The sequence below is a fragment of the Cadophora gregata genome (genome assembly GCF_030347475.1).
Source record: "Cadophora gregata isolate MNR1 chromosome Unknown scaffold_9, whole genome shotgun sequence".
NCBI lineage: Eukaryota > Fungi > Ascomycota > Leotiomycetes > Helotiales > Ploettnerulaceae > Cadophora > Cadophora gregata.
Window position 1 is genome coordinate 367,265 of NW_026695932.1, and position 23,826 is coordinate 391,090.

General features: G+C 48.2%; 8 protein-coding genes across 8 annotated transcripts; 4 read left to right on the forward strand and 4 right to left on the reverse strand.

The window, feature by feature from the left end:
* Positions 1 to 536: 536 nt before the first annotated feature.
* Positions 537 to 2,147, reverse strand: ONS95_014455 (uncharacterized protein). The gene is made up of 4 exons (XM_058508106.1): positions 1,526 to 2,147; positions 1,370 to 1,462; positions 1,176 to 1,306; positions 537 to 1,117 (listed from the first exon to the last, which is right to left on the reverse strand). Exons 1-4 carry the CDS (start codon positions 1,812 to 1,814, stop codon positions 827 to 829), a joined length of 804 nt encoding a protein of 267 aa, XP_058355786.1. The 5' UTR covers positions 1,815 to 2,147; the 3' UTR covers positions 537 to 826.
* A 303-nt stretch (positions 2,148 to 2,450) lies between these two features.
* On the forward strand, positions 2,451 to 3,516 carry ONS95_014456 (uncharacterized protein). The gene has a single exon (XM_058508107.1). It carries the CDS (start codon positions 2,643 to 2,645, stop codon positions 3,381 to 3,383), a length of 741 nt encoding a protein of 246 aa, XP_058355787.1. The 5' UTR covers positions 2,451 to 2,642; the 3' UTR covers positions 3,384 to 3,516.
* Positions 3,517 to 3,620: 104 nt separating this feature from the next.
* Positions 3,621 to 4,244, reverse strand: ONS95_014457 (uncharacterized protein; the record flags this gene model as incomplete). The annotated part of the gene is made up of 1 exon (XM_058508108.1): positions 3,621 to 4,244. The coding sequence occupies one exon, from the start codon at positions 4,242 to 4,244 to the stop codon at positions 3,621 to 3,623; it is 624 nt and encodes a 207-aa protein (XP_058355788.1).
* A 797-nt stretch (positions 4,245 to 5,041) lies between these two features.
* ONS95_014458 (uncharacterized protein) lies at positions 5,042 to 10,196 on the forward strand. The gene is made up of 12 exons (XM_058508109.1): positions 5,042 to 5,369; positions 5,444 to 5,972; positions 6,027 to 6,244; positions 6,290 to 6,434; positions 6,503 to 6,637; positions 6,687 to 6,920; positions 6,970 to 7,733; positions 7,779 to 7,941; positions 7,997 to 8,446; positions 8,517 to 9,405; positions 9,455 to 9,932; positions 9,993 to 10,196. Exons 1-12 carry the CDS (start codon positions 5,154 to 5,156, stop codon positions 10,113 to 10,115), a joined length of 4,344 nt encoding a protein of 1,447 aa, XP_058355789.1. The 5' UTR covers positions 5,042 to 5,153; the 3' UTR covers positions 10,116 to 10,196.
* A 3,818-nt stretch (positions 10,197 to 14,014) lies between these two features.
* On the forward strand, positions 14,015 to 17,811 carry ONS95_014459 (uncharacterized protein). Its single transcript, XM_058508110.1, has 2 exons — positions 14,015 to 14,983; positions 15,143 to 17,811. Exons 1-2 carry the CDS (start codon positions 14,896 to 14,898, stop codon positions 17,578 to 17,580), a joined length of 2,526 nt encoding a protein of 841 aa, XP_058355790.1. The 5' UTR covers positions 14,015 to 14,895; the 3' UTR covers positions 17,581 to 17,811.
* A 1,955-nt stretch (positions 17,812 to 19,766) lies between these two features.
* ONS95_014460 (uncharacterized protein) lies at positions 19,767 to 20,333 on the reverse strand (the record flags this gene model as incomplete). Its single annotated transcript, XM_058508111.1, has 3 exons — positions 19,767 to 20,013; positions 20,129 to 20,205; positions 20,328 to 20,333. The coding sequence occupies 3 exons, from the start codon at positions 20,331 to 20,333 to the stop codon at positions 19,767 to 19,769; spliced, it is 330 nt and encodes a 109-aa protein (XP_058355791.1).
* A 424-nt stretch (positions 20,334 to 20,757) lies between these two features.
* On the forward strand, positions 20,758 to 21,373 carry RPS17 (40S ribosomal protein S17; the record flags this gene model as incomplete). The annotated part of the gene is made up of 2 exons (XM_058508112.1): positions 20,758 to 20,904; positions 21,011 to 21,373. 2 exons carry the CDS (start codon positions 20,758 to 20,760, stop codon positions 21,371 to 21,373), a joined length of 510 nt encoding a protein of 169 aa, XP_058355792.1.
* A 466-nt stretch (positions 21,374 to 21,839) lies between these two features.
* ONS95_014462 (uncharacterized protein) lies at positions 21,840 to 22,986 on the reverse strand (the record flags this gene model as incomplete). The annotated part of the gene is made up of 1 exon (XM_058508113.1): positions 21,840 to 22,986. One exon carries the CDS (start codon positions 22,984 to 22,986, stop codon positions 22,000 to 22,002), a length of 987 nt encoding a protein of 328 aa, XP_058355793.1. The 3' UTR covers positions 21,840 to 21,999.
* Positions 22,987 to 23,826: the final 840 nt, after the last annotated feature.

A 23,826-nucleotide genomic window follows, 5' to 3' on the forward strand; every position in this document is an offset into this window, starting at 1 on the left:
ACATTGTATGTAGATAGCCTATTACCAAGTGGGGGGATGCACTGTTCCAAAACCAGCGAGAGATGCGCACACCTTCCAGCTGCAAGGTCCAGGGATTATTCTTTGAAATTGAATGCAGATCATAGCTTGCGGATAAGCTTCTCATGTCTTACTGGTCTCGCCGCCGCTGGGAGAGCAGCTGTAGTACTGCATGCAGCATTATCTGGCTGATATGAGGTATGTGTTGGACATATGCAACCCATAAGCCGAAGTGCATATGAACGAGGTATGGGTCAGCAGCTCTGCTATGACGGAAGCAGGCTTCCTTGAATGTGTGTGGTACCCACAGGGGAAACCAGAATTCTGGGGCAGCTTTGGAAATATGAAGTGAGTAAGAGTTTTGCGAGAGCCGCATGTCGGATTTAGGGTCTGACGATCATAGGAACAAGAATTATGGCGAATAGTCTCCATGTTGAATAATGAACAAAACTGTTCTCTTCGGTGTAAACAACCGTAGATTGGCAGATATACGATGATTATTTAGACCTTTTGAAGAGGTTCATGAGATGTGCTTGCTTGCTTAAACGTGAGCCGAGGTGGGCAAACATCTTGCTTGGCATTGAAAGTTAGCTTGCAATTACAAGCCATGAGCCTTTAGTAGTGCTAAAGACTGAAAAGCTTTCACGTGGGTTGCATTAATAGGTTTTTACTATTTCAAACCTCAGTCAACGTGAAGCATCATCAACCTCTCTTGTTCACATATTCAAGAGGAGTTCCTGGAGCAAACTTCCAATCTCCTATTTGAGATTTCATCCTCCGCCCAAATCCACTCCACTCCCACTCTAACTCAGGAGTGCTTCAAAGTATAATCCCACACTGTCTCATAATTCCGACACTGATGTGTCGTATTCCAGCCAAGGAAGACGGTATGCCCGTTGAACAAGGTTGGTATCTCGATCGTCGTGTCACCAGCACACTGTAAAGCGTGGCGAACGTAATTGAAGCAATGTTTGATATGCCAGAGACCATGGTCATGGGGAACGTAATTTGGAGAAGTAGTGTCCCCATCTGAAGCTTCAAATTCCTTGGGGTCAAGCTTCCCATCCATGAGTTGCCAGAAAACGTGCCGAATGGCAGCCTGAGTTACATCAGTAAATGAGTTTTTGAGATTATTATGATTCTGAGTTCGGACTGACCAAACAGTGGATTTGATGGAACATGCTGATACCGTAGAGCTCTCCGGAGCCGTCTGACTTTTGAGAGCCAGGTGGCAGATTTAGCTCTCGGGCATTAGGGATGTAGATGAAACCTTGTGCATTCTTTGTGGCTGCATAAAGTGTAAGTTAGATCGGTCCTCATATTGACTCCGAAACTTTAAAGAGCCACTTACGACCTGCCAGAGCCATCCAAGCAGCATCGCTTCGTTCACTTTGCCGTTCCGTGAATATCTCAGATGGGCCGAACTTCTTTAGTTCCCATGGTACTGAATAAAATTAGGCTTTTCTTCCATTTCATGCAGAGATAGGGAGTAACAGTGTGTGATTACCATTCTTGATCGGGTTACCATACGGAGGCTGGGGGAGCAATGTTTGTGAACCTCCCCTTCTGACAATACTGAAGTTGAATGCGAATGTCAAAATAAGTGCCGATATCACAAAGATAGTAGAAATTCCATATAAGATATGGAGAGTAAGTTGAGATCGCCGAGAAGCAGGCTGCCTCTCGATTTTTGATGACTCTTCAAGAAAGGACTTCGATTCTTCCAAGGACGCGTCTTCACTAACGAGTCGATAAGTCGAAGTCTTTTGACTCCGGGGCAGCCAACTGAAAGCCATGATCGTAGTTTACAGAGGTTTTCTTGGAGATCAACCAGAGGAAGAATAAAGGAGAACGTCGGCCACGGACAAAATCTAAGATCTGGAAGAGGCTTTTGCCCACCTAGTGATGGCTGTTCGAGAAGAGTAGAAAGCTCCACATGATAACAGCTTGCTATTGGCAGTGCCTTCGCACGAAGTTGATATCAAGCTACCTTCCCGATGTGGTAGGCTCTGCACCTCGTATACCGATATGAGGCAGGTCCACAAGATGACGATCAATGACTGAATAAATCGGCCGCGGCTGCAATCGTATATTATGTTGATCACGTAACTTAGACATTTCGAAAAAAGACTGACTGTATGTGCTGTCAATGCATGTTATCCAGCATTCTTAAATTGCCAGTAATAGTAATGATCTGACGGACATCGTATCACTTGATTGATCGCAGTAAGCAAGAGGCAATTGTCGTTGGATATATGATGCAAGTTTCCACAAAAGGATGCATACGATTCACATTCGAGGTAGAACGACTGTCGGTTATCTGCATGTTGTCGAGGTTGCATTGCCGGTGGCTGCACAACGATTGCATGCTGACATGCGGCACGCTTCCGGGACCCACGTTTGCTGGAAACGGAGCATTTGCCCAGAACCCTGGAAAGCTTGAATTTCAGGGTCTAGGAGACTCCCCTTAACATGAGGTCAGTTCTTGCGGAATTCTGTATCTGAGTGCTGTCTTCGGTTCTTATACTGAGCCACATTCAACTGGCTGCTCCTGAGCTACGCTCAACTTCATTCAACTTCTTGTCGAACTTCCACAACTTCTCCACTCATATCTGCGCCAAAGTATGGACACCGACATGTATCCTCATGAAGTCAATCAAATACTCCCTTCCAATTTCTCAGATTTGGAAGTGGATGATTTCGGGGATGAGTCCTACCAGAAAACCTGCCGCAATCAACTCTCCAACGAAAGACTACCGAAACGAGCCCAGAATTACACTATGATGCACTACATCATAGCGATCTGTTGTTTCACAACCTCACTTGGAATTTTCGTCTTCACCATGCTGAGCGATAGGCATCACATCGAGTATGTTTCGACCAAGTCAGAGTTGGAGACTGGTGCATTTTTGAATGTCAACCGAGATGTTCTCAGGTCCCCTTGTGGCTCATCCCCAGCCGAGGCGAAGGCGCTGGGCTGTACATTTGACATCATATCGTTTTGTTGGTTACCAAATCGATGTTACGACGCAGAATTATCTCAAAGATTCGACAAACTCTCGAACTGGGAGTGGTTTCTGGATCACAACAAAACACAGCCTGTGGCCAAGTCTGACGCACTGACTGGAGAGCTGGATGGACTATACGTCAGTTGGGAGTATCATGTTCAGCACTGTGTCTTCATGTGGGAGAAGATGCATCGGGCTTTCTTGGGAGGAGGAAAGCGGGCTGTAGATGGTTACATCGGAGTTTTCTCTCACACTCAGCACTGTGGGAAAATGCTCCTGACGAGGGGAGAAGGGTTTGAACTCAGTGATTTCAACACTAGAATCAAGGTGAAATACCCGGACTGTGGGATAGAATGAAGAACACTTCAGGTCTCTCCCTGTGGGGGTTCTGGTTGCGAATGATGACGATTAGCTTCGAGGTTGGCCGGACGAATCTGTCACAACTCTGTAGTGACCAACTTAGATTGAGAAGCAAGAGAAACAAATTGATGTGTTCGATTTTCTACCTCTGCCGAATTCAAACTCTGAAGTCCAGTACTGCATATCTAAAGTCTGTAGCGCATTCCATTCATGAAACCATATCTTCCATCCTCTTCAATAGAACCCACAAGTACCGAAACTAGCTTTTAGCCTGGTGACGCAAATTCCATCCGCAGTGCAATTACCAGCTCCAAGCTTCCCTGTGTAAGGATTCAAGACATTCATTAGACAATGTTTCGAGTGTCCCAGTGCAATGGCAGTGTTATCAATTGGTTTTTGGTTGACCCAAGCTTGATGCACTTTGATCCACTGATATGCACAGTGAACAAGATGATACTTGTCAGATGTGTAGACAACCTCATGATCGCCAGCGAGAATCTCAGCACAGTCTAGCTCGTCCTTTGACTCCAGCTTATAGTCTCCATAGAAGCGCCATTCCGTTGTTTCTTTGAAAGACTCGATGAGCTCAGCATAATAGCATGCCTCTGGGACCCATTGCCAGGACATGGGCTCAAAACGACAGCCGAGAGCTCTTGCTGATGCTACACTATCTCCACACCCACCAAATTCGCGTCCTGTAGGAGAAGTTGGAAGCTTCTGCCCCATATAGAGCGTCTGAACGCCAAGGACGGTTGATAAGAGTATGATAGTGCACAGGTAAATAATGGATTTCCGGGAGACCAGAGGCGCATGACGTGGACGACGTAGTGGCAAGTGTATTCGACCCTCAATAAGCATCCCTGAATCTTGAGGACACCGATTATGGCGCTTTTCATATTCACCAGACACACGAGATCCATCCTCAGCTGATTTCAAGAGTACAGACTGCCAAATCCGTTGATTAGTTCAGCGGCGGAGTAAATTCTGGTTTGTTAAGAGGTACCTCTGACATGTTTCTGATCGTTCCGAATATTTGCCTTTGTTGAGGGTACGAAATCAAAATGTCATGGAATGACCAGGTGCCAGGACAAGAGTGAGGGCAAGTTCTAGTTTATCATATAATTTCGTAATGCTGAAGCGAGTAATAATGATCGAAAGTCTTGTCCAGAATTTGACTCAGGCTTACATTAATTTTAGCATGACAAACGCTTTGCAGAATAGTAGGCAGATATTAATTTAAACTTTGCTCTGATTGATCACCCATCATTTTAATTATGGAGCTGACGATTCACAAGATGAAGATGTGTGCACCCTCGGGTTCATTAACATCGATGCAGCCTTTGCATATTCGGCATAGTAAGATTGTCGTCACCTGCCCATTTAGGTCCGCTGTACATGCCTATCTCCAGCAGCAAGGAAGGAGATAGGAAGATCGAATTGCCTCGTTACCCATTACCCCTGCTGTGATGACAGTGGAGATGATAGGACGAAGCAAATTGTGCGGCGACATGTCAGCTTCCCAGTCGTCCTGCAGCCTTTCCTCCCATGCACCAAGGAAGTCGTCTCCCTACGGGGGCCACCAGGACCATGCCGTTGGCAACCTTAAACGCAATGCGGCAGTTGTGCGTAACGTCCTTGCGGCCTGTTTCTATCATCTGCATTGGATGATTGATAGGCATTTTCACTTTTGACATTTTGATTCTTTCATTGTTCACATGTCCGCTCATTCGGCAGCAAAGAATCCTTGACCAATCATTCCATGTGGCCATGGCGAACGGAAGTTTCCCAGCTGCTCATGCTGGCGACGACGCTTTTGGCCCAGCGAGTTCCACGAGAGATTTTGATTTCACTCTGACTTTCGAGCAAAGTATTTTGACTGTTCTACCCTCTGTGCTGTTTATTGGAGCCGCATCTTTTCGCCTGGCGCAATTGTTCCGAAGGAATTCTCGCACCTTACCTCACTATCGCCACACACTCAAGACGGTGCGCCTCATCCCATACCGTTGAGCACTCAACGTGAAAGTCTTCAAAATAGAATGCACACTGATGTTCCACAGATTACCGCGACAGGATACATAGTCCTCCAATTGGCATTAATAGTGCTATGGTCAACATCTTATCCTAACAGACCTTTCATGAGTATTCCTTCTGCTGCAATTTCTTTTTTTGCGTCAGGCATTATCTTGTTACTTTCTCATTTCGAAGATCGAAAGGCGGCAAGGCCATCGACACTGTTGAATGTATACCTTCTACTCTCGGTATTGTTCGATGCAGCCGCAGTCCGAAGTTTGTGGACTGTTAAATACAATCATGTCGCCGCCGTCCAGAGCGCCAGCATTGCCGTCAAAATCGGCATGCTTTTCTTGGAGGCGAAGCAAAAGAGCCAATATCTTCTGCATCCTTATAGAGATTACCCTCCCGAAGCTACGAGTGGCTTCTGGAACTTGAGTTTTGTTTGGTGGCTGAACAAACTCTTTGTCACAGGGTTTCAAAAGCTCATGACAACTCAAGATCTTTTCGACATAGACCGCAACTTAACATCCAAGGTGGCAGGACATAGATTAAAAGATTCTTGGGATGACCAGGGTAGTTAAATGATGTCTCTCCATGTCATAAGGAGATTCTGACTGATTTCACAAGCATTCGAAACACGATATGGGTTGCCTCTGGCAGTGGCTTGGTGCTTTCGGTGGACACTCTTAGCTGCAACCTTCCCTCGTCTATGTCTGATTGGCTTCAACTTCTCCCAGCCCTTCCTGATAGTTGCGGCGATTGAGAATTTGAAGAACCAAGAAGCGACCAAGAATGATGGCTATGGATTAATTGGCGCTGCATTCCTCATATACATGGGTATCGCGGTAAGGATTCACTCGTGTTAAGAACTTCCGAGCTGATGAACGAAGATTTCAACTGTACATTTCAATCAGAAATTCTCTAGGTTTACTACCATGCTAAGAGGAGGAATGATTTCGCTACTCTACAACAAAACATTGCAGCTGCAAGAAAGCTCAAGTACCCAAAGTGCAGTTCTTACGCATATGAGTACTGGTAGGTCTAGTCTTACGTCATAGTACTGTGTTCTTGTATTTTCTTCACGACTGACTTGATTGCGCAAGATCTTGACAACGCAATCGAATTCTTGGAGAAAATTAACAATATATGGGCTTGCGTACTGGAAATTGTAATTGGAACATGGTTGTTAGAGCGCCAAATCGGCGCGGCGTTCGTTGTGCCCCTGATTGTTGCACTTGGTAAGCATCTTCTAGCCGCTAACTCGTTCTTTACACTCATTCCTCCCAGCTTGTGTTGTTGGGCAAGGGAAGGTTGCCATGTCCATCGGCAAGTACCAACAGCAATGGAATGAAGCTATACAACAACGTGTGAAGAACACATCGTCGATGCTCGGCGCAATAAATGAAATCAAAAGAACAGGACTTGGAAGCAAAATCTCAACCAACATCCAGAAAGAACGAGAGCAAGAGCTTAAGATCTCCCGGCCATTTTTCTGGGGTATCGTTTGGCTAAATGGACTTTGTACTGCCACCTGATCCACCCTAGCATTCCTTGTAGCTAACAGAAATAGCGGATTTTCCTAAAGTCTGGGCACCTGCCATTTCTTTCCTCGTGTTTGCCATTCAAGCCAAAGTTAGAGAGAAAGACTCATTGACCACTGCACAAGCTTTCGCCGCCTTGAGCATCATCACCCTTGTCACGTCACCCGCTGAGCAGTTACTCGCGGTCATACCGCAGCTCGCAGCTGCACTAGGTTGCTTCGATCGTTTACAAGCATACTTGAGATCACCATCATTACAGGACTCTCGAATCCAGACAACCACTAGAACGAGTTCTTCATCGACGAACGACGAGAAAGACGGAAGCAAACACGCCACTTTACAAGATTCGTCGATATTAGACTATGCTCTATGTGTGGACAATGTCACCGTCTGCCCAGCTCCAACTGTGACAGAAGTAGCGTTACAGAATATCAGTTTCGCGCTCGAAGCTGGCTCGCTTACTGTTCTGCTTGGGCCAATTGGCTCTGGGAAGTCAACATTGCTCAAAGCTATCCTCGGAGAGTTGTTGTGTAAGACCGGCGAAATCAAGGTGAACTCGAAGAAAATCGCATACTGCAGTCAGTCGCCATGGTTGATGAATCTTACCGTCAAGGAAACTATATGTGGATCCATGAGCTCGGCGGAGGCAGATGCAGATCGGGATCCAGAGTGGTATCAAACAGTTCTACACGCTTGCACTTTGGACCAAGACATTCATCAATGGCCTAAAGGTGATCAAAGTGTGGTCGGGAGTAAAGGAATCACACTTTCTGGCGGGCAGAAACACCGCGTGGTGAGTTCCCCGAATTGAACCCAGTATATTCTAACCGATATCCAGGCTTTGGCTCGCGCAGTATATACCCGGCAACCTATCATTCTGTTGGATGATATTTTCAGCGCGCTCGATAACAAAACCCAAGGTATATTAAGCAACCGACTGCTATCAAGCGATGGACTTTTCCGTCGACTCTCAACTACCGTGATCTTCGTCACGAACACTGGTAAGTCTACATGGTCGACTTGAATCAACTGAAACTGACAAAGTGGTCTGCACAGTGAAATATTTACGTTTCGGGGACAGAATTCTTGTGCTCGGCACCTCGGGGCACCTAGTCATGCAGGGGACTTATCGCGAACTGAGCAACATGAAAGAGTTTGCGGCATACGCAACTGAGCTCGTCGAGCTATCAACCGAATCAGGCCCACCAGCTCCAGAATATCCTTCTAACTCAAATGAAGCATCGGAGGTGATTGAGACAGACAAGATGATGGACTTGACCAGGCGAACTGGTGATCTCAAAATCTACAAATACTACATTCGTAATGTGGAACCAGTTGTTTGGATTGGCTTTGTGATTACGACAGCCCTGGTAGCGTTCGCTGAAAATTTCCCTGTCGTCTGGTTGAACTGGTGGGTGCAGGCAGGAGGCAAACATTTGTCGCTTTACTTGCCTGTCTATGCCGCCCTGGCTCTGCTCGCAACAACTTCTTCAATGCTCTCTATATGTACGTGCTCGAATTTCACCCCAGGCTAAACACAATCTACCCGCACAAGCTGATAGTCTCCGACTGCTAGGGGTGATGTTCATGAATCTTATGCCACGAGCTGCAATCCGGCTCCATCACATCCTGCTGCAAACAGTCATGAATGCACCACCGTCATTTTTCGCAAAAACGGATTCCGGTGTGGTCTTGAATCGGTTCTCTCAGGACATGAGCTTAGTCGACCTCCAACTACCGATAGCCGCAATCACAGTCCTTGGCTCTCTCTTTGGCTGCATCGCCCAGATCGCTTTGATATCTACAGGTTCTTCTTACATGGCTTTGACAATACCGTTCACGCTTTTGGCAATCTACTGTATCCAAAATGTCTACCTCAAAACGAGTCGCCAGCTTCGTTACCTTGATCTAGAGAACAAGAGTCCACTGTTCACACATTTCATGGAGACCCTTGACGGTCTCGCTACGATACGCGCTTTTGGCTGGGAGACTAAAGCTAAACAGACACTCGACAGCCACCTGGATCACTCGCAAAAGCCATATTACATGCTCCTCTGCATTCAGCGATGGCTAAATCTCGTATTGGATCTATTGGTTACAGCGCTCGCCGTGATTGTGATAGCGCTGGCTGTCAATCTGAAAAGCACTACAGCAGCAGGCTTGTTAGGTCTATCGTTGAACAACATCCTCGGTTTCAACAAGTCGCTTTCGAAGTTAGTCACCTCTTGGACATCGCTTGAGACCTCTTTGGGAGCAGTCGCCAGAGTCAAAACATTTGCGGAGACGACTGAATCCGAAGAGAAGCCTGGCGAGAGCCTTGAACCACCAGCTGGCTGGCCATCAACAGGGTCTATGGATATAGATGATGTTACTGCTACTTATGGTTCCAACATTCTTGCCTTGGATGGGATTACAATGAGCATCAAGGCTGGGGAGAAGATAGGAGTTTGCGGTCGTACAGGAAGGTAAGTAAGATCAATCTATGAATATCGGATCATACTGATACTGAAGTAGCGGCAAAACCTCGTTGCTCAATGCTATACTTCGCGTCGTACCAATCTCCTCGGGCTCTATCAAAATAGATACTATCGATATCAACACCATCTCTCCCAACAGCCTTCGGCAAAGACTTACAGTTGTCCCTCAAGAATCATTTATCCTCCCCGGTACCGTTCGTGTCAATGCCGATCCTCTCGGTCTTGCTTCCGATACCATGATCATCGCCGCGCTGAGAGATGTCGGAATTTGGGACGCGTTGGAAGGCCAAACTGAGGGTAGCGACCGAAGTGGTCTCGACACAATTTTACTTGAGAGACCCCTCTCGCAGGGCCAACAGCAGTTATTTGGTCTTGCACGGGCGATGTTGAGGGATAGTGCTGTTGTGATTATTGATGAGGGGACGAGTAGTGTGGATAGCGAGACTGATATCTTGATTCAGAAAGTGATGAGAGAGAAGTTCAAAGATCGTACGGTGATATGCGTGGCTCATAGGGTATGTTAATCTGCTGCCAAATATGGAGAGGCAGCTTCACTGACGCGTCTTCCGGTGTAGCTTGATACTATCAGAGATTGTGACAGGATCGCTGTGATGGATGGTGGCAAGTTGGTGGAGTTCGACAGCCCTCAAGAATTGCTTGCACGGGAGAGTCTGTTCAAGGACATGTACTGTGCTTAGAAGTCGGATAGACTAGATGATATGCTACAATAGAGCTAGACTGTAAACACATGGAAACAATGTCCCAAATATTCAATTACCCCAATTATGTCAACTCCAGTCGCTGTACAAAGCTTTCAATTGCAATGAAAAACCAACTAAACCCATCTTGATATTAGCACAGAATAAATTCAAGGATAGCGGATGCCCATCAGAAATTAGAGTTTCTGGTAATGCTCAAATCACGCTCCGATTCCCAAATCCCAACCAATCTCCCACACAGCCAAGGACAATCACACATCCCTCCACAACTCCATTCACAGCCACCATGCCACTTCCTCCCATCACAGCACTCTGTAAAGACGAAATGGCCGAAGCAGGCGCGACATTACCAGCCTACTGAAGGCTGGTGGAGAGAATTCCCGGTGGCCGTTCGATTTAACAAATATGTGTAAAAAATTTTTACATCGATAAGGGGAAACACCTCGCATATGGGCACAAAACTTAAGACTAATTCTGTATTGGCTTTTTTGGTTCTCTTCAATTTTCCGCGATGTTGGTCCAGACGGTGGGGTCCAGCTCCAGCGCGGGAAGCTGCAGCGGCCCGTCTCGCTTAATCTCAAGTGGCATTGTTTACCCGGTTCGCTTGACTTGGATCCAGCGTTCTCCCAGGCCCTTTTTAGTTGTGGGAGAGTAGCGAGTTGGTGGTTGAATAATTGAGATGGTGAGGAGATATGGAGAGGGGAGGTACGAGTTTAGGAAGAGTTGGGGATGTGGGGGTTTTGAAGGTTTTTGTGGGGGAGGTGATGGTGAGTGGATGGGTTGGGTAGGTGGTTGTTCTGCTGGGGTTTGTTTGGTTGCGTGGTCTGATGATGTTATGGACAAGGGGTGGTGTAATTGATGGGTTTTTGTGTGTTGAGGAGTAGGTATTAGAGGGAGATTTTCTGGATAGCTGCGAGGGTAAGGAAGTAAAGATGTGGGCGATGCAGGAAGTACAGTCTCGTGTTCTCGCTTGGGGGTGGTAGGGGCAGTGATGAAATCTCCGCAAGAGATTTTGTTCTTGAGAACATGCGCAGTGGAATCGAAAATCAAATTCACCAGCTCCTTGGATAAAAATAGACAAAGATATTCCTTCTGGTGTCCGAGGCCAGTGGTAGCAAATACATTACTGCGAATTGTCAGGTCAAAACCAGGCTGTACGTATGGCCTCTCCATACCTTCCTACAAAATCAAAATCCACCTGAGAATTTAGTATCCCCATATCTGTTACAAGCCTATAACCCTAATCAGTCGCAAGATTTCCCAGGGAGCGAGCATTCAATCCATTGATGCGTGGAACTTCCGAGCAGAAATTCTCTAGTTATAGGTCATCACGTGATGTACCTCCCCAGAGCACGCTAGCCCGCTAGCGGCCGCAACTAAAGCTTTTGTCGCACATCGCACGCCTCGAAGAAATGCGCTGAGGAGCAAATCTCGAGATTCTTGGCGAGCTTTACTTTCGCTTCACGAAGTCAATTAATGAGGGGCGAGCGCCCGCAGCGCAAAGATACCTGGGTAAGAGGCGCGAGCTCTTGTGCATTTGATTATGAGTGTGCGCTTTTGATTGGACACTATTGTCTAGGACTCTCTGAAGAAAAATTGTAGATAGGAAATGGGTGGAAAGACATCAATAACTTGTCGGTAGACAGGAGATGTGAAGAGAGGAGGTCGAGGTGAAGGTAACGCCACGATTCGAGTTGAGTTGTGGCGGTGCAGAATATTCCAAGCGAAGCCATTATTCCGGACGGGAGTTTTGGCTCGGCTTGGCAGGTCGATGGGTGCTCCACTTGTGTTCGGTAATGTGGGGGAAACAGATGGTTTAACGTGAAAGAAATAAATCTAGATGCGATAGACGGACGAAGATGCACTCGTTCGGTAAAGAACGATGAGGAGTGGGAGTGGGATAAAGAAAGTATTGTATGACGGATGTGCCGTGTTGTGCTGTGCCATGAGTGCCTCGACGGAGCGGGAGGGAAGGCAAAGTGAGACAGACAGACAACGAATCAGGAATCTAGCCGCGTCGAACGATATCCAGCGATTTTAGAATAGATGCCCCCTCACATCTCAAGTAAGGCGTCACAGGGAGATCGGGATTGAAAGAAGGGGATACAAGGGACGATATTTTTTAACGATCGTGGGAAAGCAGGCAACTCGTACCGTCTTGCAGCTTTCCTGCGGCGTTTGATATCGTAACCTTGGGGTTACGACTCCTGTCAGTCAATCAGTCGGGTTATCCTCCTCTTCGTTCATCACTGTACAACAAGAATTGTTGATACGATGCAATTCCGGCCGAGCAGCCGAACACACACGATATGCAAGACGCTCTTTCGAGGCGTAAGCAAACATCATCGGTGTGTTTTTTGTGTGGTACGGGTGTGGCTTCGCCCCATTCGGAGCCTTTGATTTTGCTTTTGGAGTCGGAGGATCTTGTGGGTGGCGTTGCATGTCATGATGTGGTACAACGGACGGTACAGCATATGCAGTCAGATAACCTGGGTGGTGGGAAAGGTTAGGCGGTTACGAGTCTCCTGACCTCTGATTTGAGAATGGGAATTGATGGCATGGGATAGGTATGGTTGCGCCAGCGGGTGATAGATTTATTAATTTGTACCACTAACTTGGATCTACGAGGACGTGAAGATTGGATCAAGATTGCCGAGGCTCGTGAGGCCTGGCCGGAAACTAGAGTAGAGCACATTTTTGGTGACCTGAGAGTGCTTTCTCGCGAACAGATGAGAAGCTTTGTACAAGTCTCGAAGGAGGTACATCCACCGATGTCTTCAGAAGGGAAGAGGGGCCGAGGATCGCACCTCCACTCCGTCCCGTACGGTATTAGCACACTAACCGGGTAAAATGCATTAGAGGTGGGCAGGCCGAGGCGGCCGAGATGGTCCATGTCCAGCACGAGTAAGTGTGGACGATCAAAAGTACTTGTGCGCTGATGAAAGTTGGAGATGTCCTGACATTCGGTAGTCGGTAGTTGTAGAAGTAAGATATGTCCGATGACCCAAGACTAAGTGATGCGAGTCATGGGGAAGATCAAACATCTCGGACCGGAATATTATTTTGAAAATAGATCTGGCGAGTCTGGGTCGAGTATGGGAGGTTATCCCGAGAAAGCAAAAAGCAAAGAACCGTGTCCCATGCCAGCAAGCCGTCCGTTCTGGCGGATATTGTGCTGCACTCCCGACTTGAGTCGTAATTAGTGTTCTCCGGGCATCTTGAATCGTGGAACGCTGGCTGGGTGTCGGGTAGACGGATGTATCTTCTGCTGGGGGCCTGGGGGCCAGATACTTCGAGATACACATTCCCACCTATCACAGGGGCTGAATTGGGGAGTTGAAGAGCAGGAGGGGACAAGTCCCGGGACTTGAAAGCCGAATATCCTAAGTCAAGCCCACAACTGATCTTGGGTCTAGACACTTTGCCAAGGGATCATTAGGGCAACAAGATGTTGTAGGTGTCCAGGTACGAAAGACTACCTAAGTATGTTCAACTAAAATAGGTAGACATGAGACTGATTGAGCAGTCGGGGGACAGGCAGTCAATATCAGAATTGACATTAAGATCTTACTGCTCATCATCCCCAGCCCTAGCCGACCATCGTGGGCACGAGTCGTACTGTGGTGCAGGAGTTTGTCTTGTCTGGGAGGAAGAGGAGAAGGGTCAAGGGAAGGATGGGGCCCTCAGATTTTAGTAGGAGTGAAGCCCTGTCGGCCCGGGCACCAGCCAATGAATTGCCCTGTTGAAGTCCCTCTGGAGAAGCCCGTGCCGCCTGTGCTTCCAGTGCTTCCAGGCCAGCCCCAGGCTTTGCCGTGCCCTGTCCTGCCCTGCCCATGCCCTGTCCATGCCCTGCCCGCTGCCCGCTCTCGCCGCTCCATGCGACTCTCGACCTTGACGGGTCCACCCACCTCATCCCATCCACTCATTTCACTCCACTCGTGGCAGCAGCTCCCTCTCTTCAACTTCCCCAGCATCGTCTCCTCTCTCTTCTCCTCCCTTTCGTTTCTCACCCCACCAATACGAAAGAGTGAGCGAACCAAGCTCTGCCTGTTTCTTGCGCATCCTCATCTGCCATCCTGCGCCCGTTGTTTTCACCACTCCACCACGGCTTCTTTCTCGATATCGAAACAATCCACCACCGACCTCAGACTCCAAACCTTCTGAAGCTTCCCAAATCACAAGCTATTTGGTACTTCCACGCAATCAATCGCCTACCCAATCCTTATTCGTGTTGCCTTTAAAGATACCAAGAACGCGTTGTCATTGGAGGAGAGTCTGCCTTCGGCGAAGCACTTTGCGATCCCGGGGTAACACAAGCAAACCTCACTCTCACCGCGCTGTGGACAACAACCTCATAACGATCCACAACAACCATCGATAAGCTGCAGTGACCCAGAGAGACGACACTTCTTTGATGGGCGAGATTCTCTCTGCGCGCCCCCAAGCAGCAAAGAGCAGACAAGACATCCTTTAAAATCACCCTCCGCTCCACCAAGTCCCTGGGCCTCATAGGTCCCAAACCGCCACGATTCCCTCCCCGCACTCTCTCGCCGCGATCCTGTCGCCCAGTCCCGAAGCTCCTATTCCAGGTGTGTCGCGGTCTTCGACCCCAAAGCGCACACACGCAGAGGCCTTCTCGTCCAACTCAGATCAGCCTTATCTTCAACTGGCTTCACCGACCCAACACCGTGCCAGTATCGTGTCGACTGGGGAACCGAGTCCAGGCATACACGGGGCGGATGACGGGGGTGGTGGAGCCATGAGAGGAGGGCAGGAGGAGAAGAAGCCCCAGAAGATGGTGCGGAGTTCCATTGCCTGCGCTCGGTGTAGGAGGAGTAAAGTCAAATGTAAGTTCGACACATTTTACATTTGCATTGTAGGATCTGTAGATTATATGGGGACTGGCGCATGCTTTAGATGTTTTCAATCGTCTATCTCTGGCAAGAGCCTAGGAGCGGAGGAAACCTCCGTAACCTTATTGGACTCATGCTAATCCCCTCTTCCAGGTGTCAATAATGGGGTACATTCAACATGCAAAGCTTGTGCTTCGAGCAACCGAGACTGTACCTATCCCATCGCAGGATCGACACCAGCTCCAAAACGGAACGAGCCACCGATGGGCATAAAACAAGAAGGGGATATTGGCGAGAGCAAGAAACGGGTTAGAAAGCTCGAGGATCACGGACGGAGGAATAGCACAAGGCCTGGTGAAGATGTACTGGAATCGCCAATTCTCACTAGAAAGGTCTGGGATGAGCTCTTTGAGATCTTCAAGCTACACTTCTCTACGGAAATGCCGTTCCTTCATCCTCCTACGTTTCGAAATCGAATGCGCCAAGCAGCTTATCCTAGAGATCCATCAACCTCCCTAGCGGATCTGGAAGATGGGAGAGTTTTGCTTCTTGGTGTATTGACACTGACTGCGCGCTTCCATCCTGGCTTGGTAGCTTATCACTCGCCCAACCATGATGATCCACTTGCCGCAAGTGAATATTATGCTGTACCACTCGCAGCTGCATTTGGACCAACAATCCGGAATCTCACAATCCCATCTCTGGAGAATATTCAAGCATTGCTCATGCTTGGCCTTTACGAGTGGGGCCAAACACGAGGTCTTAGTGCTTGGCTTTATGTTGGGTTGGCAATCAGGCTTGCATTCCCCATGGGATTAGCTTACGAGGATGATCCCGACCAAAAATCACACAGTCTTATAGCAGATACGCGAAAGCCTTCCAAACAGCCACCATCACCGCGGGAAGACGCCATTGAAAAGGAAGTCCGTAGGCGAACAGTCTGGAGCTGTTTCATCATGGATCGTATGCTGGCAGCTGGAAAGTACCGACCGACCATGATGAGCGTTAACAAGCTTCGAGTCCAGCTCCCATGCTCAGACGACCAATTTCTATTTGTCCGAAACGTTAAAACTGGCTTCCTGGACTCGGATTGGCTGGACAGCGATTCATCGGAATATGATTCAACAGTCAACGATGATGGGGTTTTGAGTCGGTTCATCCGATTGGTTGACATATTTGGACGTCTGTCTGAGTACAGTTACGCTGGTGGAAGAAGAGCCGAAAAACGACCTCCTTGGGATGAATCAACACAGTTCTTCCAATTACGCCAACAACTGAAAGACTTTAATGATGCTTTACCTTCGAACCTTACATACACCGAAGCCAATCTCTCGGCCCATATTGAGAAGCGCAACGCTACGACATATGCTTCCCTTCACACGTTGTATTCGCTCTGCCTCATCATGTTGCACCGCGAATATATTCCTTTCATTCCAATCCGTTGTGAGAAGCCGGTTGGGCCTCTGGATGAGCCAACCTTTCCAGAAGACAAGTACACAATTCCTCCAGGATTCTGGGAAGAGAGTGCCGAAGGCATTATGAAAGCCTCTCGAGACATCGTGGAGATTGTCAAGACGTGTCAAGAAGACAATGTATTGCCAGAGTCCCCGCTCATGGGTTTTGCTATCTACCAGGCATCATTCGTCTGTCTCTATGCGGCACACTTTCCACAGATGGACATGGCTTGCCATCTAGTTCCCGAAGGCAGTCTGAATCCTATCGACAACGACTCAGGTCTGGCAGAAGTCACGAGGAAGATGCTCAGCGAGATGGTTCCCAGACTGAAGATGGTAAGAGGGTATTTGAAGACACTTCCACGGATGCGGAATTACTTCCAGCGCGTAGTGGCAGAGTATTGCTGTAGATTCAAGCGGAAGCCCTTCTTCGCTGGGGGAGGTCTGGAAGAGTACAAGAAGTATGAAAAGCTGTTGAAGGAATTTGGTGAGCTGAAAGATTCAGATCAAATGATAGGATCAGACGTGTCAGACACCGTCGATCAATCTCGTTCACGAGCAAGTACCAACGATCTCGTGGGACCTGGTACGAATGGCGAGCCAATGCAAGGTATTGAAGCTGTTCCGCAACAACGACCGAATGGTGCATGGGCACCCATCAACGCCGCCAGTCCTTCAATCGAAGTTGACGAGCGACCAAAATACAACTACGGCCCATCCCCATACGGCATGCCTTCCTACCAACAATCCCCCAATCAGTCCTCCAACGCACCAAGCCTCATCAGTCCCAGCAACGGCGAGTCCACACCCGGCATCAACTCCCCCTACGCCAACGTCCAGCAATACCAACAGCCCAACCAACCGCAGCACGTAGCCGCATACCCCTCGGTAGCACAGCACACCATGGCGCCACCAACTGTCCAGCAACAGTACCCCTCTGACGAGGAATACAAGAAGTGGATAGGCGACCAGGAAGCCATCCGAATGAATACTGGATTTGACAATTTCGCGCAGGAGAATCCTGGTGATGCGTGGGTGTTGCAGCAGGATTCCAGAGCTATCCCGAATCATATGCAGGTTGTGTGGAGTAGTACTATGCCTATGGGAGGACCTTTGGCGGGTGCGACGTGGACTTAGGGCCGTTTAGTGGAGGGTTTTGAATGGGTATTACGAGTGATGGCTGGATTTTCTAATGGATGTTCGGGTTCCGTTTTCTCTAGATTTCTGTTGGTGCTGGATTGGTGGGAGCGGGGCGGAGTGTTTTCTCGGCTGGTCAGTTCTACGGGGTTTGGTACATGTGAGATGGCTGGTGTTTTAGCGCTGGATGGGAGATTTGGGATTGGGATTGGGATTGGGATTGGGATTGGGATTGGGATTGGGAGTTAGAGTTGGAATTGGAATTGGCATTCAAGTTCCGCTGGGTGGGTGGGAGGAGTGGGATTGGATATGGCGTGAATTCCTTTAATGGAATCATGGACGACTTTGGCTTGATAATGGACATTTCTGAGTAGGGAACCTTTAACCTTGAGACGAAAATATATGGTGCATGATTTCCTGGTTGAATGGATGGGTATTTGGTGTGTTGTTGAAGAGAGCAGTAGATTGTGGGGAGGATCTTGGCATTTTGGCATGGTACTTGTTGGTGGATAGTAGAGGGAAAGTGGTGGGCGATCGTGTTGTAGTTGATGAGTAGGCAGTTGTAGAGTGCCACGAAAATCTGGCGGTGGTGGTGGTGGTATTGGAGCAGTATGAAGTATAGGAAGGAATGAAACTCATATTTGCCCCTCATGTCCTCCCATCCATCTATCCGTCTACCCATCTAATTTCTCTTCAAACCCCTTCTTGTTGTCTCACTCAACAACTCGATTCACAGCCATAGATAAATTATTCAACGCTACCTAGGTATATTCAAGGCTACCTATGCAGGGATGGGAAGGAGACTGCACATATCATGTGACTGTATTGAAACAAGAAAACCCCAATGAGGTAGGTACCTGAGGCAGTGAATGTGGCTAATTGGACTTATCTTATATTCGAACTTCGACTCAAAAGAGTTGATATCCGGGATGAGAATCGGTACATTTTCTTTAGAGGGTGATAATTGATGCTCCTCGGGTGTGGAGAAATTTGACTTTGTGATACTGATTTCAGTTGGGGTTACTTTTTGGGGAGTGAGGCCTGGGGCCAAGGCGCGGGCTCGCTTAATTTTAGAGAAGTAAACATGCTGCGGCGGGAAGGGTTCGGCTTGGATTGAATCATCGGAAAGGCTCCCTAGGGGGCTGAAACAGTTGGGAAGTAATGATCTTGAACTATGAGTCGCGGCTGGATTTATGGGGTTTTGACGCGGTTTGTGTGGTTTGTGAATGGGGTTAGCGACTTATCACTGACTATGAGGTTTAGAGGACGGTGTTTTTGTATGGAACATGGAGTCTTTTACAAAGTGCGAGTGTCAAGTAGGGGATAATTAGAAGGAGTGGTTTTTGAGGACCTGCTGTCTGTCTGTCTGAATTACATCTTACTTGGAGATTTCTGCTTCAGGGACCTGCAGCGTGACGTCAAATAGGAGAAAGCAGTCAGTTGAGTAGCGGTACAACGGATTCAGCATTTGGAACATTTGCTGGGATTCAATATTTGAGGTGGTAAGCACACTTGATCGGTCGTTTTAGGGTGGAAAGAAGGTGTGAATACGGTGATCGGATTAGTCTTGCCTCGGCGGGGAATAAGTCAAAGTAAAAAGCATAAAAATAAAATATTCGAATGTGATCGTATGGGAAAATTAGATTTTTTGGACCATTTCCAAGACTTCTAAATCTGTAAACAGGAGTGTTACTGTCCAACCACGAAGCAGAATGTTTGAATAACAGCAGTCTTTTCCCAAAGCATAAAAAGAGACGAGTTCATCCTCTTCCAACCTTTCCATTCTCATCAGCCAAAAAATCTCAAACACCAGCACCCTCTCGCAAAACCCCAAACACACCAAAAAGTATAACAACTTCACAAAAAAAACATCAAAGAAACATAAAATGGATCCCCGACACCTGTGGAACAACCCCTGGGGCCAGCCAGCCAGCATGCCATTCATCGAGGATTGGCGGACTTATGTGTGCGGTGGACCATTCATACCCGGTGGCGTCGTACAAGGGCAGTTCCCATTCGTAGCCCCTCCTAGAGTCCCAGTCGGCCCAACCGTGAGACCGTTTAACCCCAATGCTGCGGTTTTCGTGCCTTCGCGGCCTAGGCCTGATCCATATGCGCATTTTTATGACGATTCGGGCTGGTACTAGGATGTCGTAAACGGGTCGTTTGCGGGCGTGGGGATGAGATTAGAATGTAGGTGGTGTGGGGGTGGGCGGATAGAGGTGGGAAGGTGAGGAGATGGTGAGGGAGCCGCCTGGGGAGTCAAATATCTGGTAGGTTGAGGTGGAAGGACTTGCAGGCCAGGCTTTTCTGTGAGGGTTGAAATGTGGCTTCCAGTAGCTGGCGGGCCACGAATATGACCGTATCATAATCTGTCTGTAGGTAGACTTATGAGGGTAATAATGAAGCATGGCTTTTCTCCATAAATAGAGGCTGAGAAATTAATCAACAGAGGTCAGGATAGAAATATGCAACAATGAATTTGGACTGCTTCATCCATATCATCATATGTGAGCCTAGAGACTCAAAGTTTCAGGATCGAGCTCACTGAATCATTGATGCCTCTCGTAAAGGCAGTTCTTGCTTCTTGGCCGTCGTGAAATCTTGCCGTTGAAGGTCAGCGAGCTAAATAACAATACCCGTCACTGCCGTCAGCGAAACTGGAGTATCAAGAATTTCTTCAGTCGTCGCCAAATGTGACAGCTGCTTCAATGATTGTGAAGTTGAGCAAAAAAAAAAACATTTACAGTCATGGCTGCTTAAAGGTATGTACAGCAGCCTTCTCGCTTGTCGTTCGACAGAGTCAACAAGGCGAGCAACTGGGAAGCTTGGGTGACAAGCCGACAGCCAATAAAAGCAACTGGTCGTGGGACTGTAGTAGGGCATTCGGCAATTTTGAGAAGGCAAAAGAATTCGAGAATTGATTATAGAGTGAATTTAGTATGTGAGGCAATGAAACCCCCTATCGCTATACGTCTAACAACTAAAGAAGAAACTGCACTCGTGGGGAGGTTGATTGTCAGATCACGTGATACAAATCCCTGCGTGCAAATTGCCGCTACATTAGCTCCACCACAAGCGAGCCATCCCACAAGAGCGAAATTGAGATTCAAGAAATTGTATCGCAACGACAACTTTAATTCTCGACCTCCTCGACAACCACGATAAACCGCAAAAATGGGTCGCGTTCGTACCAAGACTGTGAAGAAGTCCGCCAAGGTCATCATTGAGCGGTACTACCCCAAGTTGACTCTCGATTTCGAGACCAACAAGAGAATCTGCGATGAGATTGCCATTATTGCTTCCAAGCGTCTCCGCAACAAGGTACGAACGATTTATCCATCCACGGGCTTCAGCGAACGAGTTCGAGTTTGGAGGTTGAAACCGCGGTCGCGGCGTTGGAACCATGTGCTGATTGAAGCCTGAATAGATTGCCGGTTACACCACCCATTTGATGAAGCGTATTCAACGTGGTCCTGTCCGTGGTATCTCCTTCAAGCTGCAAGAAGAGGAGCGTGAGAGAAAGGATCAATACGTCCCAGAGATCTCCGCTCTCGATTTCTCCCAGAACGAGAACGGTGGACAACTCGAGGTCGACTCCGAGACTAAGGATTTGCTCAAGAGCCTTGGTGTACGTTTGCCCCTCCATTCACAACTCCGACCCCGATCAGAAATAATTCTAACATTTTGGTTACAGTTCGATTCCATCCCAGTCAGCGTCGTCGCTGTTTCCCAACAACAAGCCATCGAGCCCCGCCGCCGTTTCGGCAACGACCGTCCTGCACGCGCATAAATATCGCATTGCGATTCGAGTACGATTCGAGGTCAGGAAGCAAGTAAAAAAGTCACGAATTGAAGGATGGGATACTTTTAAGGGTCTGGGGTGCTTTCTCGGCGTCTCTGCTGGATGACAGGCCGGCTGGATGGATGGTTTGCGCATACTAGATCAATGTGAGATCTTTCCCACCTAGGTGTCGCCGATTCTCTGCAAGGAGATGACGCTTGATTGCCATTTTCCCCTTCTTGCTTTGTGACTGTGCTGGTGAACCTCTGACTCGAGATGGTATTTGGTGAGAAGTCCAGGCGACTCACAGGTAGGTGATGGAGCTGTAATGATTGTATCTGAGATAGGCTTTCAGCCATTGTGATGTGCTAATTGAGGTAGTAACTCGACATTGGGTATTTGGCGGCAAATGTGAACGATCTAAATAACTGATGTGCGGATATTTTATTCTGAATTATTTCTTCAATGGGTATCATAGTATTGTCAAATGAAATTTTTACAAACGCTATACTTTTCCTGTCATACCCGCTTGTAACTTGCATGCCGATGCCACAACTTCTAATCTTTCAGAACGTTAAACGCCAGAACCCCGTAATCCCATAATCTTGTGCATGCCTTCATGATGTTCGTAATACCTATAACTTCCAATCCGTATCCTCTTCATCCTCGTCCATCTCATCATCATCCGTTTCACGCTCTCTCTCTAGTAGCGTCTTTCTCTGATCCTCAAACTTCGACGTATAACCTTCAAGAGCCAAATGCTCCAGCCTCCCACTCAAATCCTCCTCTCCCAAAGTAGGCGGTTCAGCCTTTCTCGTAACATCCCTCTCCAACACCTTAACATCCACCAGTCCCCCTTTCGAACCCATCCCTCTATCCCCTCTCTCGAGCGCCAAATCACTCTCCTCCCTCCCCTTCTTCTGACTCCCCTCCCCATTCCTATCCCTATCTCCGTCCAAATCCAACCTTTCAATCCCCTCCATAACCGTATCCTCTTCACTCTTCGGCTCATCCAACAAATCAATCCTACTCCTTCCCACACTCGCACTCACGCCCCTCTCCCAGGCCGGCGTCTCACTCAACTGCACCCTCACATACAACGCCCTCCTCGCACACCCCTCCGAACACCACTTCTCCAACTCTTCCTTCCTCACAACCCTGAAATCCTTCGCCTTCCCACTCATCCCCAGCAACCTATACGTGCCCCCACCTCTCTCCCTTACCCGCTCATTCGGACATAACGTGTACCCGCAATGCTCGTTGATATTCCGCTCCTCGATCAGGGCATCATAATCGCTTGTAGTGAAGGGCGCGAGGAGCTTCTTAAACGTCCTGGTGTCTGTGGGAGAGGGCGAGGAGGCTGTGTAGATGGGAGGTCGGGAGAGAGGGTAGTCGATTAGTGTTTCTGTTGAGAGGAGGATTTCGAGCTCGGTGTCTTTGCGTTGTTGGATTAGTTGGGCATGGTAGAGGGCTATTTCACGGTTGCGCTCTTCGAAGGTTTTGGATTCGGGAGGGGGCGGTGGAGGGGGGGTGCTGGATGGCTGGGAGGGGGAGGTCGTGGGTGGGTAGGAGGGGTATTTTTTGAGGATGGATTTTATTTGTTGGGGGGTTGCTGTGGCCATTATGAGGTGCTCGCTGGCTGGAGGGAGGGAGTGAGGATGTTGTGTTTTCGGTGTCGAGGGACTTGGAGGCTGTTTGCTATAAGTCGTTGTGTGGCAATCCTCGATGGACGTTGTTGTCTTTGTTTTGCCGTTGGGTGAAGAGCTTTAGTCGCGGCAACAAAGGCGGAGCTTTATTTTGAGCAGGGGACCTGAGCTGCAATACAAACTCGAAGTTGGTGTTTTACCCTAAAAGTCCTACCTGAATAAACCCCGGAGCTTCTTTACTAGCTTGACTTGAGCTGGTGCTGTGTTCTCAATGGTATCCTATCCCGAGGCTTGGTAGCCTTGCAGCACATTCCTCAGCTGTTGCCACCCAGACCCCTCACTTGGTTATCACTCAATCTTAGACTTTGCTGACAACTTATGATCTCATTGAAAAGAGACGCGTGATGATGGGTGCATTCAGATTAGAGTATAATCCCGGGCGTTCCTTGTAAACAAAGTCAGTTTTGTTGTTGCCTCAAAGTCCCTCCCTTCCGCCTTGAAGACATGTGGACGTCGACGTCGAAGTGATGCGGCAGCTTCGGGAAGCGATCAACACCCCTGCTTCAATCGACCTGTCCCACTATTCACCCGGACCAAGCCAACATCAACCATCCATCCACCGCTCTCTGCTCCACGGATTGCTACGTAGCGATTTCAATACTCCTCAATGGCAGATGCCGCTTAACAACTGCCTGGGAACCTTTGTTTCTGCTAATTGATGCTCGTCGTCGCTTGAATACAGTCGTCTAGTACGTTGTTCCAGCTTCTGATTTATCCATCCTGTCTGAAGCTGTTTCACACAACGAAGTTCATGCG

Bases quoted from the DNA above. Each gene is read 5' to 3' on its own strand.
- ONS95_014459 (XM_058508110.1), top strand. From the start codon at position 14,896: ATGAGAGGAGGGCAGGAGGAGAAGAAGCCCCAGAAGATGGTGCGGAGT. The intron at 14,984-15,142 runs GTAAGTTCGACA...CCCCTCTTCCAG, and splicing joins TAGGAGGAGTAAAGTCAAAT to GTGTCAATAATGGGGTACAT.
- ONS95_014458 (XM_058508109.1), top strand. From the start codon at position 5,154: ATGGCGAACGGAAGTTTCCCAGCTGCTCATGCTGGCGACGACGCTTTT. The intron at 5,973-6,026 runs GTAGTTAAATGA...TGATTTCACAAG, and splicing joins AGATTCTTGGGATGACCAGG to CATTCGAAACACGATATGGG. The intron at 8,447-8,516 runs GTACGTGCTCGA...TCCGACTGCTAG, and splicing joins TTCTTCAATGCTCTCTATAT to GGGTGATGTTCATGAATCTT.
- ONS95_014455 (XM_058508106.1), bottom strand. From the start codon at position 1,814: ATGGCTTTCAGTTGGCTGCCCCGGAGTCAAAAGACTTCGACTTATCGA. The intron at 1,463-1,525 runs GTAATCACACAC...AATTTTATTCAG, and splicing joins TGGTAACCCGATCAAGAATG to TACCATGGGAACTAAAGAAG. The intron at 1,307-1,369 runs GTAAGTGGCTCT...CACTTTATGCAG, and splicing joins TTGGATGGCTCTGGCAGGTC to CCACAAAGAATGCACAAGGT.
- ONS95_014456 (XM_058508107.1), top strand. From the start codon at position 2,643: ATGGACACCGACATGTATCCTCATGAAGTCAATCAAATACTCCCTTCC.